Genomic DNA, 14,129 nt, shown 5'->3' with positions numbered 1-14,129 from the left:
CCCCCCAACAAGATGAATTGGTCAAGTGGCAGCATTGATGGACTCAAGCATGGCAACAATAGTGATGTTGGCCCAGGATTGGACAGTGTTTTGTTCTGCTGTGCATAAGGTCTTTATGAGTCAGTACTGACTCGATGGCACCTAACAACAACAACAACATTTCACATGGTAATGCGATCAATTGTTGCTTTGTAGCCCTCTTCGGACTTTCTAAACTTGTAGCTTAACAAGAAGTGGTAGGATCAAGGTTTTACTGCAGCATTTAAAAATACAATTTTGCTCATTAAGTTTCATGATCAGAAAAAAAAAAATACAGACAATGAGCATATCTACACCCTCCTGTTGGCGATGGTGGTGAGAATCAGGAGCCAACACCATGCCCTTTCCTTCCTCTGTACTGTGTGGCTTGTGGTGTTTTTCTCGCTCTCTTATCAGTTTGTTCCAGTATCTCTTCTCCTTCATGTTCCTCTTTTCAAGTGTGCAATCTGAGAAAGTTGGTTTCAGGAATTATGCATGCCCCTTCCTGTTTTGTGATTCTATTTTTGACTTCGTCCTAAGGCCAATTTTGATTATGAGTGAACTAGCACACAAACAAGATGTATTAAAATTTGCTTTAAAAATATGTGCCCAGCTCTGTTCCAAACAACTTAATACATAACAGTTAATAAAAAAACTTTTATGTTACTATTAACGTTATCCCCATTTTAAAGTTGAAGGAACTGAATTATAGAGAGATGAAGCAACTTGTGCAAGATCAAAAACCTTGAAGAGCCAATACTTGAACCCAGGTATAGCTCCCTCACTGTCTATTGTAATCTCCATCTATCCCTAGGGTGCAAAATAGTATATGGGTTTCAGGTTCACCAACTTTACCAGTGAATAATAACAGTTTAAACGTTTTCAATTACACATGCTCCATCATCCCATGGCTTACCCCACCTCTGATTGCCAGGCTGGAACCTAGAGCAAGGGAATGAGACCAAGTGGTTCAAGTACTTTGCCAGATCCTGTCATAATTTGCAATTTGGACATTCTGTTCATCATCGTGCAATCTTTTGCCTTAGTTTTGTTCTTTTAATTGTTACATTAAAATATTGCTTATCTTAGTTTCTGAGTGTTTTTGATGGGGGCACCCCCTTATGTTTTGCACCTGAAGTGAATGCTTCTCTTGCCTTATTCTAGTCAGGGTTCTGCCTCCCAACAAATGCATTCTCCTCTTCAACAACCTCCTGGAGACCAACACCATCCCTGGGCATATCAGTATGCCTTGAAAAGGCTTCTGGGTATCTAATAAAGCCTTGCTGCAGAAAAGGAAGACAGTAAACTCAAATTGTGGTATTTGTATAAAAGGACCCTTTAGATCAGGGATGGGGAATGTCTGGCCCACGGACAACTGCAGTTCCAGCCATCATATTGTTGTTTAGTGCTGTCCAGTCGGTCCATACTCATAGTGATCCTGTTTCCAATAGGCAACTTGTGAGTTTGAACCAACAACCTGTGGTTCAAAGTGATCTTGTGGTGCAGTGCATTATCCCACAGTGCTGTACCAGGACTCCACACATCACATTGTTAGGGGTGGGGTAATTAAATGTTTGACCAAATATAACAGGCTTATTTTATTTGTTTATTTATTTCTTGATTTAGCATTGCTTTATTTTTTGGTATTTTTTAAAAGTTTTTATTGTGAATTGAGTGAAAGTTTACAGGGAAGATCATCAGTTTTACATTCAACAAATCATATTCTTTGTTTTATTACAATGATTATAATCCCCTCCATGCACCATCAATTAACAGTATTTTTCTCTATTCATTTTAGCTCCTTTTTTTCTTTATTTTTTTAAACACTCAGGCATATATAATAATTCACACCACCAAAAGGCACATTCTGCAAGTCTGCTTCCTGGTTGCCAGCTTTTAGTCCTTCTCTTTCCATGAATCTAGAGTCCTCAGGGGCTCCCTTTCTCCATGTACCCATTTCTGCCTCCATCTCTGGTGTGGCTGCTTCTCTGGATAAGGTCCCACAATCCACTTGTGCTCTTCTCCCTTGATGGTCTTAGGGTCCTCTGTTTCTGGACTGACTGTAAGATTAGCTACCCCCCACCCCCCCAGTTTTTGTTACAAAACTTCTACCTTTACAATTGTGACAGTTGCAATTAGTCATGATAACAAGTATTCACTATTGAATCATAAGAATCATATCCCCATCTCTTTTTACCAGACCCATTAAGACAGGATGAAAACTATTCAGTGGGGACTGTCTTCCCCCACACACTCTTAAACTAAACTCCCTCTTGAAACCCTGTAAACCAGTCACTTTGTGCTGTTATCTCCCTCTCATTTTAGATAGCCAATGTCTAAGTTGCCCATCAATATCTACCCTGTGTATAGAGGGGATAGCATTGCTACTTGATGTAAAGACTCCTTCCCTCTCTGTTGGTATTTTGAGCTACTACCTCCATGAGTATCATGTTCATCAAATTGTAGCAATTTACCCTCATTTCCCTTATCAAAAATTGTGTGTGTGTTTTGTTTTGGTTTGTTTTCTTCCTCTAGTCAAGTTCTGATTGTCAAGCCATCGAGGCTAGGTCTAATGTGTACTATCTGCAAGTTTGGGTGTTCTTATGCGTCTCCCCTCACTTCATATCAGCTGGATGCTTCACTCTCAGCTCTAACCTTCCATGCCTATGTCCTTGTCCATGGGCTCATGTGTCCCCAGGTCTCACCACACTTTGGACCAAGCAGCCCTTCCTCTTCTCTTTCTCACCTCCAGGTCAACGGGAGTCTATGGAACATGGTTGAATTCAGCCCATTTCTTCATTGCTTCCTTTCTCTCTCTTCCACTCACCACTAGACCAATGTGCTCACCAGCAAGCTTACCTATGTGCTCATGTACTCCCTTTGAGTTTCAGTCTTAGAGGGGAATTTGTCCTGAAGGGACTTGACTGCTTGCCTTGATGGCTTCCTGGCGAACAACTTGTTTATTCTTGTAGTAGCTAATCAAACTGTCAGTTTTGTTTTGGGTTTTTCCTGTGGCTCTTTCTTTGAAGATGTATCTTCTGTAACTCTAGCTGTTGCAGGTGGGTCTGCTTGTCCTTTCTAGTGGGAATGTCCAACCTCAGAAGGTTCTGGGTGGGGCTCAGGATTCCTCCTAAGGTCCTATACAATGCAAAGGCTTCACAAGAGGCCTATTTCATTGGGCAAGTTGTAGAACCCCTTTTAAGTATTCCAATCAGTTGAGGCTGAAGCTGGGCTTACAAGGTTTCTGTAATCATGTTTCCTGACATTCCTTTCTATCCCACTCAAATGTCTATTTTACAGTAGTAGGCAAGAGAGACCAACATTCATAAGACAGTCAAGCATCATAGTATTATTTCCTCTCTTCAGACTATGCCTTGATCTCTGTACCATAGAGCCCAGTTGTTCCAAGGTTGAGCATGCATCACTATTTACCTCTGTCTCATTTAGCCTATGCAAACCTGTCTCATTGTTCCCCTATCTACCTTGTTCTTCCACCCCCTCACCCTTCTTATGTATTGCTCTCCCCAGCACCCAAAGTATGATGTGTTTCCCCCCTACCCTGTGCTCTACTGTCACCTTCCTTCGCCTCTCCTAAGCCCCCTCACCTCACCTCCACCAGTAACCAACAAAGTTTTTTTTTTTTTTCTTTCCCCTTTTAGTATGGGTATATTTTGTTAAGCTTTTACACTAATGGTCTTATGCAATATTTGCCCTTTTGTAACTGACTCATTTCACTCAGCATAATGTCCTCCAGGTTCATCCATGTTATGTGGTGGCTTACAGCTTCCTTGTTATTCTTCAAGGTAGCATAACAGTCCATTGGGTGTATGTACTCAAGTTTGTTTATCCATTCTTCCATTGATGGGCACTTAGGCAGTCTCCATCTTTTTGCTAATGTGAATAGTGAGCAGGCTTATTTTTAAGATGATAACTTTGTATTGCCTGTGAATGATATTATTAATTTTGGCAGAAACATGGCTCTCTATCCCTGCTTTAGATAGTTACATGTTGTACAGGTGTCTCCGGTCATTTTCAGTGTTTCTAAATAAGGTGTGTCAATTGGGTTGTAAATGTTTTCACATGAGGCTGGGAGCCTTTAATTTAAGTATACCCACTTCTTGCACTTTCTACCTCGCTTAAAGAGACTGGGAAGGAAGAGGAAGTGACAAAGACAGAACAGGGATAGAAATGAGAACACTGACACAGTCTGGAAGCATCTGCTAGGGCTGAAGTTTGTGCTCTTTGCTTGGTGCATGGAAAGGTTTGCTTGTACAGTTCACAGACTTATGTTATAATATGAGTCATCTAGTAGCATGAGCTAAATTATGAGTTGAGAATTTAAAGTTTCCTTAGGACTCACTTTGGTACAGTTGAAAGGATATTAACAATCAGCCTTGATCATAATCTGGGTTGCTGGTCAGTCACTTCATCTTCTCAGATTAAATTGCTCTTTTAGGGTTTGTATGTGTGTGTAGGGCATTAGACTCAGTGTCATATTATCTGTGTTTGAAACCCACTTCTTTCCTTGTTTTCTGTGTGAATTGGACCCTTTCACTCAACCTCATTTATAAAATGATGGTAATCATTACATTTAACAGGTGGCTGTGATCAGTATGTAGCATGTGGAATAGCTGACATGCTATAACATGATGGGTGCTCCAAAAATGTGTGATAAAAAAAAAAAAAGTGTGATCATGACAATGTATAAACTATATCAAGAGTTGTTTCCACAGTTCAAATTGAATTTTCTAAAGTGATGAATTTAGACAGCTATATTTAGATTCCTATTGTTGTTGTTGTTAAATGCTACCAAGCTGGTTCCAATTCATAGTATCCCTGTATAGGGTTTCCAAGGAGCAGCTGGTGAGTTTGAACCATCAATCTTGCATCTTAAGTCCTTATCTTCTGGTGCCATACCAGGACTCCTAGATTCCTACTACTCATTCTTAATTATATACAATATCTAAAACCTTAATAATACTTACCTTGTACTTGTAAATATTAGAGATAATATATCTAATTCATCTAACACCATAGAATACCCTAGGGTTTCTGGACAAGGACATTGTCACTAGAACAATGGATTCAATGATGTAATTTATTCAAATTCAGCCTCAATCTCAAACCAATATAATGTTTAAGAAATATATATAAATCATTAACTTGTATAAAGTAGACCCCTCAGTTACCCTGCCAAAAATATCATTAAAAAAGAAAACACAACTAAATATAAAACCCAAAATAATTATTTTCTAATCTTTAATTTGTGATTACATAAATTTGTAATATATATGTATTTTTAATCTTAAAGGTACTAAATCAAACTTCTCGACTTGAAATACAACTGCTGGAGAACTCATTATCAACATACAAGCTAGAGAAGCAACTTCTTCAACAGACAAATGAAATCCTAAAAATTCACGAGAAAAACAGGTGAGAATGGTTGTATCCCCAAAATATTAGATGTACATGTTTCTATTGTCTATCTATCTATCTATCTATCTATCTATCTATCTATCTATCTATCTATCTATCTATCTATCTGTTTGTCATCTGTCTACTGCACTACTCTATCAGTTAAAAAGTAAAGGTTCAAATAATTTACAAAAAAAGGCATACTAAGCCAAATTTATTTTTGATACAAAAAGAAAGAAGTGTTACAGGTGAACACAGCAAATACATTAACAATAAAATTTATGCTATTGCACACACTTCCAAAATATTTGCTTTTTTATAGCATTTAGCACTAATTTCTTTAATATTCAAATTCTGCATCCACTAAAATGATTTGATTATATAATTAGACACAAATATTGACAATTTTCAAATGAATCAAAATTGATAGCAGCATGGAAGTGTCTGTAGGAAACACTGCATCGTGTTTACCCTTGAGCTCTATCTCCAAAGATGAAAAATGATAAAATTCTGATACTAGAGAGAAGTAACATTTCTAATTTTCAAGAAAATTATTTACCTACATATAAATCTGGCTCCAGAGTTCTTGTTGTTTTTTCTCATTTAAAATAATTTTCACTGAACATAATACTGTTCAGCTGAACAAAAACCTGTGTAGCTGTAGAGTTGCCATAATGCCAATGTATTTTATATAAATTATGGGACGTGGCAGGTAAGTGCGTTGGGACTTAGCGATATGACAGGTTTTGCCTTATCGTAAAGGATAGGCATTTAATTAAAGTCATTTATGTTCGCAGTACTTATACTAGAGTTGCTACCATATTCCAAATTAGGAAGTTACCTAAAAGGATTGCTGGTTCTCCAAGATTTTATTTTGCCAGTGAGAGAACAGAGACTTGGGAAAAGAAAGTTAACTGTACAAGATTAACTGCTTGCAAGTGGTGGAACAGAGAATGGAACCAGGTTATTGGCTCCTAATCCTGCTCTCTCCACAAAAGCACATGGTCTGTCAATACTGTCTGCATTCTAGAAGGACTTCCCAACTTCATGCTAAAAGTAGAATATACTGCTACCGATTACAATGAAATTTTTACCTGACTAATGATTTAGAGTGTAAAAAGGACCACTTATGCTCTATGACTTGCACCTTCTCAGTTTTACATTTAATTATTTTTTACTATGTCTTGGAGTAAACTATGTAACTATAAATAAACTGGGAAGGAATTGATTCCAAACTGGTCACATGATGAAATGTTATGAAATTGAGAATCTTGTTGAACAGCACCATATATGCTACTGAAGTTTCACAATAACCAGACACGTTTTACAGGTGTAATTTGCTTCAGCCACCCTTGCCATAGGGTTTCCTACCCTGTGCTTTAACTTGTCACAAAAACTGAACTCTATTCACTGTCACATATTTTGCAGTGCTCCACCCACTAGCTGTTCCTTGGAAACCCTGGAAAGGCTCACTATGAGTTGGAATAAACTGACAATAACAACATAGGGAAAGGTTTCTCTAGATATCTTTAATAAGTAAAACAATGTCAAACTTCCTTTATTTTTCTAACTTGTTATTTGTTTAGACAAGTATATGAATTGCATGTTTGTTATAGAAAAGGATAAACAAAATAAAAAGAAAAAATTAAATTGTAATTTTATCACCCAGAGAGATAAAATTATAATTTAATTGTAATTACTGCACATTAAGTATGCATAAATTTATTTTTCACAAAAAGTTGTTCATACTGTGAGGACACTTCAAATCATTCATGAAAAAATGGAAAAAAATATAGTGCAAATTTTCAACTAACATTTTTAAAGCCCTCTCATATATATACATTTAAATGGATCCACAGACAATACTCATGGAAGTAGCAATCAAGAAATCAGTGATGTATTAGGTAAATCTGCTGCATAAAACCTTTTTAAAGTAGTAAAGAGCAAAGATACCAGTTTGAAGACTAAAGCATGCCTGACCCAAGTCGTGGTATTTTCTATCACTTCATGTGAATGTGAAAGTTGGACAATGAATAGAAAGACTGTACAAAAATTGCTGCGTTAGGGTTATGGTGTTGGAGAAGAGTAATAAAAGTACCATGGAATACTGAAAGAACCAATAAGTCTGTGCCGAAAGAAGTACATCCAGACTGTTCCTTAGAAGTCAGGATAAGACTCCGTCTCTTATACTTCAGACATGTTATTAGGAGTGAAAAGTTTTTAGGGAAGGACGGCATACTTGGTAAAGTGGAGGATATGCGAAAAAGAGCAAGACCCCAATGAAATGGATTGGCACAGTGGCAGAAGCAATGGACTCAAGCATATAAAACATTCTGAGGATAGTGTGGAACTGGGCAATGTTTCGTTCTGTTGTGCATAGGGTCTCAATGAGTCAAAGCCAACTCAACAGCAACTAAAAACACTACCTGCTGTTTTGAAGACAGTTATCTTTTCATACCAATAAATCTCTCTGTAAGAGAATATAATTTATAATGAATCCTGGTTACTCTGGCATAAGATGTTGGGCTATTAACCATAAGGTTGGCAGTTCAAACCCACCAGCTGCTCCAGGGAAGAAAAATGAGCCTGTCTGCTTCTATAAAGATTTACATTTTCAGAAAGCCTATACAAGGTCAGTATGAGTGAGGATCTGCTTAATAACACTGGTTTTTGTGGGTTTCACATCATTTATAATAACTGCATGGTATTTAATGTTGTGGAAATGACCTATAGTGAATTATTAAATGTCTCTTCTAGCCATAGTCTTTGTAAACTACCACCAAAAGGCATTGTCCTGGTAGGTCTGGATAAGAAGGTGGAGGGAGATGCTGATGTGTTATATGATTCACTTGTGAGTGATTGTAACAAAATCCTGATTGCTAACACTTGGAAATCTAATTAATTTTACGATCCTGTTGGGTTTAAAATGAGCTCTTTCCAAAGCAGGTGGGGGGCAAGTCTCATGACCACCAAAGACGAGTCAGGAGTGGAGTGTGTCTTTTGAATCCAGAGATACCTGAGCTTTAACCCTTATCCACCCAGCGACAGAAAGCTGGGAAACCAGAGGAGCAGCAGTGGAGCAGCTGCAGAACCAAGAGTCAGAACAAGAGGCCAAATGGTGGGCTTCCCAGCCGATGGAGCCAGTGAAGCTGAGAGAATTTGGGTAGGAAGCTTATTTGTATAGTGGGGTATCTCCTGGCACTTAATTGGTGAACTGGATGTGCTGACTCCCGGAGCTAGAGCCATGTGTCTCCAGGCTGATGGTGGAAGTGTATACTCTGTGAGCATTTATCAATAACCCTAAGAAAGGTTTGTTACGTTAGATGGGCAGAAAGAGGTCTGCCTATGGGCATGGTTCAGGAGAGGCTGTGCTGACTGGAAGAGCAGTTCCCTGAGCCTTTCTGACCCTGAATTCTAACCTGAAAACTTCCCTAATCAACCCAAAATGTTGTCTAAGTTCTGTGTGGTTATTGTAACAAATTATAAAACCCAACTGAGGAGCAGAGAGTGTCATGGAGTAAGTGGTTGATGTCATTTTTTTGTACTAGGTTTCGTTTTTTGTTTTTACCACATAAGACTTTTAAAAACTGGCCAGCATAAATTTGTGTTTTCAGTTATTCCCTCCTGATAAGTGTAATATCTCTTGGTCTGCATCTGACACATTAGCTGTCAGGGTATCACAGAATAAGCTGGGTGGCCAGTAAGGGCTTGTCCTTCAATACAAAAGCAAATTCTGTTCATAAGGGTCTATCTCTGTCTTTTGCTTGCTCTCTTTTATTCTTTCTCTCTAACTTTCCCTCATTCTGTTCTTTTTCTTCCTTCCTTTTAAAAACTACTTTATTTTATTTTGTTGTTGCTGTAAAAACAAACAGCAATTTCAACAATTTTTACATGCAAAATTGAGTGACATTAGCTTCTTCAACTTGTGAAACCATTCTCACACACCTTTTCCAAATTGTTCCTCATTAACATGAGGAATCCTGGTGTGGTGCTTATACGCTGGACTACAAGTTCGGATTGAACCACAAGGTCGGCGGTTCAATCACCAGCTGTTCTTCAGGAACCCTTTACAGGGATGCTATGAGTCAGAATTGACTCAACAGTACTTAACAACAACAATATTAACATTAACTCACTGCTTGCTACAGTTTCTATCTAACCTTTCAAGTTGCTGTTATCAGTTTGATCCCATATAGATATTCACTCCCTCATATCCAAATTCTAGATCATTTAGGATTTTTTTTTTTTATCTGTAAATCATGATTTTTAAGATGGTATCTGTTATCTTTTCCACTAAGAAATTCTCACTGTAAAATGTTACTTTAAAAGGCAAATTGCATAAACGGTGTTCTCCTTTCACATCAGTAAACAGGGTTGTTGTTAACTTCCAGTGAGTGAATTCTTAATGCCTAGCAACCCTATATAGGGTTTCTGAGGAGCATCTGGTGGGTGTGAACTGCCGACCTTTATGTTGGTAGTCCAGTGCTTATCCTCCAGCACCACATCAGGAACTAGGTTGTTATTAGTATAGCTGCACTATAAGTCAAATAGACTAGAAGCTGGAGTGACACATGGTTAAGAGTTTGGTTGATAGCCAACAGACTTCAAACCTGTTCACCAACTCCATAGGAGGAGCACCTGGTGATCTGTTCCCATAAAGATTGTTGTTGTGCTGGTTACATACCATCGAGTCAGTTCCTACTCATAGCGGCCCTGTATAGGGTTTCCGAGAAGCAGCTGATAAGCCTGAACTGCCAACCTTGCAATCCAGTTCATTAACCCACAATGCCACACATCAACACCACTCCATAAAGATTACAGCCCTGAAAGCCATATGGAACAGTTCTAGAAGAGTCCAAATGGGCTCATGACTCAAGAGCATCTAGCAACAGCTGATCAAATATGTGTATGTCCGTTGTGTCACAGACTCTCAGAGGATTCTGAAGATGAATCCCAAGCAGATATACAGCTTGCTTACTGTTGCTAAAGTTTTTCCCTCATTGAAATCTAATTTCTAACAAAACTCCATTTATTGCTAGTGATAATTTTTTTTTAGGAAAATAGCAGTTGCCTTTTCCAGAATTATGATTGTTGTTGTTGTGTGCCATGGAGTACAGGGTTTCCGAGGCTGTAAATCTTTATGGGAGCAGAAAGCCTCATCTTTCTCCCACAGAACAGCTGGTAGTTTCCAACTGCTGATCTTGCGGTTCACAGCCCGATTTGTAACCACTACGCTACCAGAGAATTATGATTGCTTCACAATAAATTCAGTGGTTTGGTTTTAATATGAAATTCATTTTTATTCTCAAGTTGGCAAAAATGTGTGCATTTTATACTTATACTCCATACTCCTTTATCTTTTAACTATGGTCCCTCCAAGTATGACATTACCACAATATGTAGTCTTAAGGGTTTTCTTCTATGAATACATTGTGTCTCTGGCGCTGCAAGAGCTATAGTTATTTCTAAGAACCCAGTGTGTGTATAATGAGTGTTAGACCATCTATTCTTAGACCAGGCACGTTCTTCCATCAACTACTTAGAAAAACAGTGTTTCCTTTATAAAACCAAAAATATCCATTTGTGATACACAACATATTTTCCATATTTATTGTTATTGTTTGCTTTCATATGTGCGATGGAATTAGAGGAACTCTGCCAAGCACTTTCTATTGCAGCAAAGAAATGTTGCCTCCGTTTAAGTGAATAGATGGTCAAAGTCAAGAATGAAACTGTTTATGTTTTTTAAATAGTTTATCGATCATCCCTACCTATTCCTGAAGTGAATCTTAATCCTCCAAATGCAACAAGAAGCTATTTCTACATTGAGGCATCTCTGAAATGTAAGAACAACATGCCTTTAGTCAGCTAGGTCTGGTTTGGATCAGCTAATACACTTTGCAAAGGGGATTATCTAAATTAAGCTTTGCTTCCTCCCCAAGGAATGTCAGGGTTGTGCCTGGGTGTGTGACTTACTAACTTTGAGTATGATGGGGCCTCACCCCTTATGAGGGTCCCTCACCTCTTTGGCAGGATATTACTATACAGTCATGCTGAGAGGTACTGCTGATTTACATCCTGACAAATTAAATGCATCACTTGTATGGTTGGAAATGAATTTGGGCCCTCATTATATTCACTTCTTTATCTCCCTGATGGCCAGATGCACAAAACAGGAATAGGATTAGGAACATTTGTTCACTGTTTATTTTCTTAATAATCTAGAGGCTGAAGTAAGGGGTAGATGATGTTAAGAAGTTTCTAGTTTGTTTTCTTTCTTTTTTTTTTTTTTAATTTGATGGATGCTAATACTCGGAAACCCTATACAGGTTCACTATGGGTCGGAATTGACTTGACGGCACTTAACAACAACAACAGCCCTAGTCTCAAGAGCTCTTGTAGCGTAGTGTTAGGAATCGGGCTGCTAACCTCAAGTTTGGCAGTTTGAAACTATCAGCTGTTCCCTGGAGAAAGATGAGGCTTTCTGCTCCCATAAAGATATAAAGCCTTGGAAACCCTGTGCAGGGTCACTATGAGTCAGAACCAACTCCACGGTACTTAAAACAACAACAAGAAACCCTTATCTCAAAAATTGACTTTGCTTCATACTTCAAGGAAACAGCATTTGGAAATATGGGAACAATAAAGCACATTTCATTTTAATTATATAACCAAAAAAACCACGAAACCAAATTCACTGCCATCAAATAGATTCCAATTTATAGCAACCCTATATAGGATTTCGCAGACTGTAAATTTTTATGGGAGAAGATAGCCTCACCTTTCTCCTACTGAGTGGTTGGTGACTTTGAACTGTTTTTTCTGGCAGTCCATGATACTTTTAATATTCTCTGACATCACAACTCCAATTCATTACTTCTTCTTTATTCATTGTTCATGGCTTTAGTCAGGAGCACCTTAGTTCTCAAAATGATATCTTTACTCTTGAACACTTTACACTTTAAAGAGATCTTGTGCAGATATGCCTACTGCAATAAATCATTTGATTTCTAGTACACTGCTTGCATGTGTGTTGATTGTGGATCCAAGCAAAATGAGGTCTTTGACAACTTCATTCATTTCTCCATTTATTATAATGTTATTTATTGGTCCATTGGTGAGGATTTTTGTTTTCTTTACATTGTGGTACAACCCATAACTGTTGTGGTACATTACATTGTGGTACAACCCAAAAATGTGTGTAAAACCCAAACTGAAAACTGTGGTCTTTGATTTTCAACAGTTAGTGTTTTAAATCCTTTTCTCTTTCAGCAAGTCAGGTTGTATCATCTGTGTGTAGCAGGTTATTAATGAGTCTCCCTCTGAACCTGATGCCATGTTCTCCATCATATAATCCAGCTTCTAGGATTATATATGTTCAGCATATGGATTGACATACTTTAGACATATTATCAGGAGGGATCAGTCTCTGGATAAGGTCTACATGTTTGGTAAAGTGATTGGCACAGTGGCAGCAACAATGGACTCACGGGTACCAATGATTATGAAGTTGGCACAGGACCAGGCAGTGTTTTGTTCTGTTGTGCATAAGGTTATTATGAGTCGATGCAGACTCAACAGCACTTAACAACAACAATAAAACAGATTGAATAAGTCTGGTGAAATAATACAACCCTGACACACAACTTTCCTGAATTTGAAACCGTTCAGTATTTCCTTGTTCTGTTCAAACAACTGCCTTTTGGTGTATTCAAAGGTTCTTCAGTAGCATAAAGTATTGATGTTTTAATATTTAATAATCCTAAATAAATGAAAAGTTAAATCACATTCTTTATAATTAAAGCTATTTTCCATTTGATAACTTCTTTATAATGTGCTAAAGAACAGCTTGCTAACTTCTAGCATTTGACTGGGTAGAATTATGTTAGCTATGCTTAGAAAAGATTAAGGGAAAATATCCATTTGAACTGATGCTACTCTATTCTATTGCTTTTAAATTAAACAGACTATTCTACTGAACAGAACATTTTAGCTTTATCACTCATTTTTTTTTTTTTAATAAAAACAGAGATACAGCATTTTCTTTCTTTTAAATATCATTAAATTCAGTATCTTAGAGTGGAAAAGAATTTGGACTCAAACTGTAAGTGTAAGGTAAAGCAAAACAAAAGACCAACCTATTCCCATCTAGTCAATTCCTGGCTTACACATAGCAATCCTATAGGGCACAGTAGAACTGCTCGTAGAATTTCCAAAGCTGTAATCTTTAAAGAAGCAAATCGCCATGTCTTTTTCCCATGGAGCAAATGGGTAGGTTCGAACCAACAACCTCTTGGTTAATAGTTGAGTGCTTAACCACTGCACCCCTAAGGCTTCTTTGGGAAATGTTAGGATGGATATTTTAATTCTTCTCTTTTCCTCATCTCCCGCAACTCTGCCTGTGTTCTTTCTAAAATGTGAGTCAGATTATTCTTCTCTTTGCTTAAGTAACCACCCTCTAATGAATCTCTGTAATGGACTAAAGAACTTTGAACCTCTTCAGCATAGGACAGGATCTGTGATCATTATAACCCTACATTTCTAGTTTGACTTCTTGCAAGTCTACTTGTATTTGTAAAGAATAGACTAATAGGTAAGAGCCAAAGCCCTAAAGTCAGCCTCACATGGCCATAAATGATATATATGGCATTAGAGAAGGTACTGAAACTCTCTCTGTTCTTTGTGTCTAATGTCTC

The 14,129-nt window shown here is 37.8% G+C and overlaps 1 protein-coding gene across 2 annotated transcripts in view; it reads left to right on the top strand.

Moving 5' to 3' along the window:
- The window catches only part of ANGPT1 (angiopoietin 1), a 427,423-nt gene that overhangs the window by 239,326 nt on the left and 173,968 nt on the right, over nucleotides 1-14,129 (top strand). For both annotated transcript variants that reach the window (XM_006830637.1, XM_006830638.1), the window contains exon 3: nucleotides 5,330-5,451. In XM_006830637.1, coding sequence (XP_006830700.1) covers nucleotides 5,330-5,451 — 122 coding nt within the window. The remainder of the gene's footprint in view (nucleotides 1-5,329; nucleotides 5,452-14,129) is intronic.

This window comes from Chrysochloris asiatica, unplaced genomic scaffold (genome assembly GCF_000296735.1).
Source record: "Chrysochloris asiatica unplaced genomic scaffold, ChrAsi1.0 scaffold00001, whole genome shotgun sequence".
NCBI classification, from domain to species: domain Eukaryota; kingdom Metazoa; phylum Chordata; class Mammalia; order Afrosoricida; family Chrysochloridae; genus Chrysochloris; species Chrysochloris asiatica.
The sequence above is the reverse complement of the archived record's forward strand: the minus strand, read 5'-3'. Positions and strand labels throughout refer to the sequence as shown.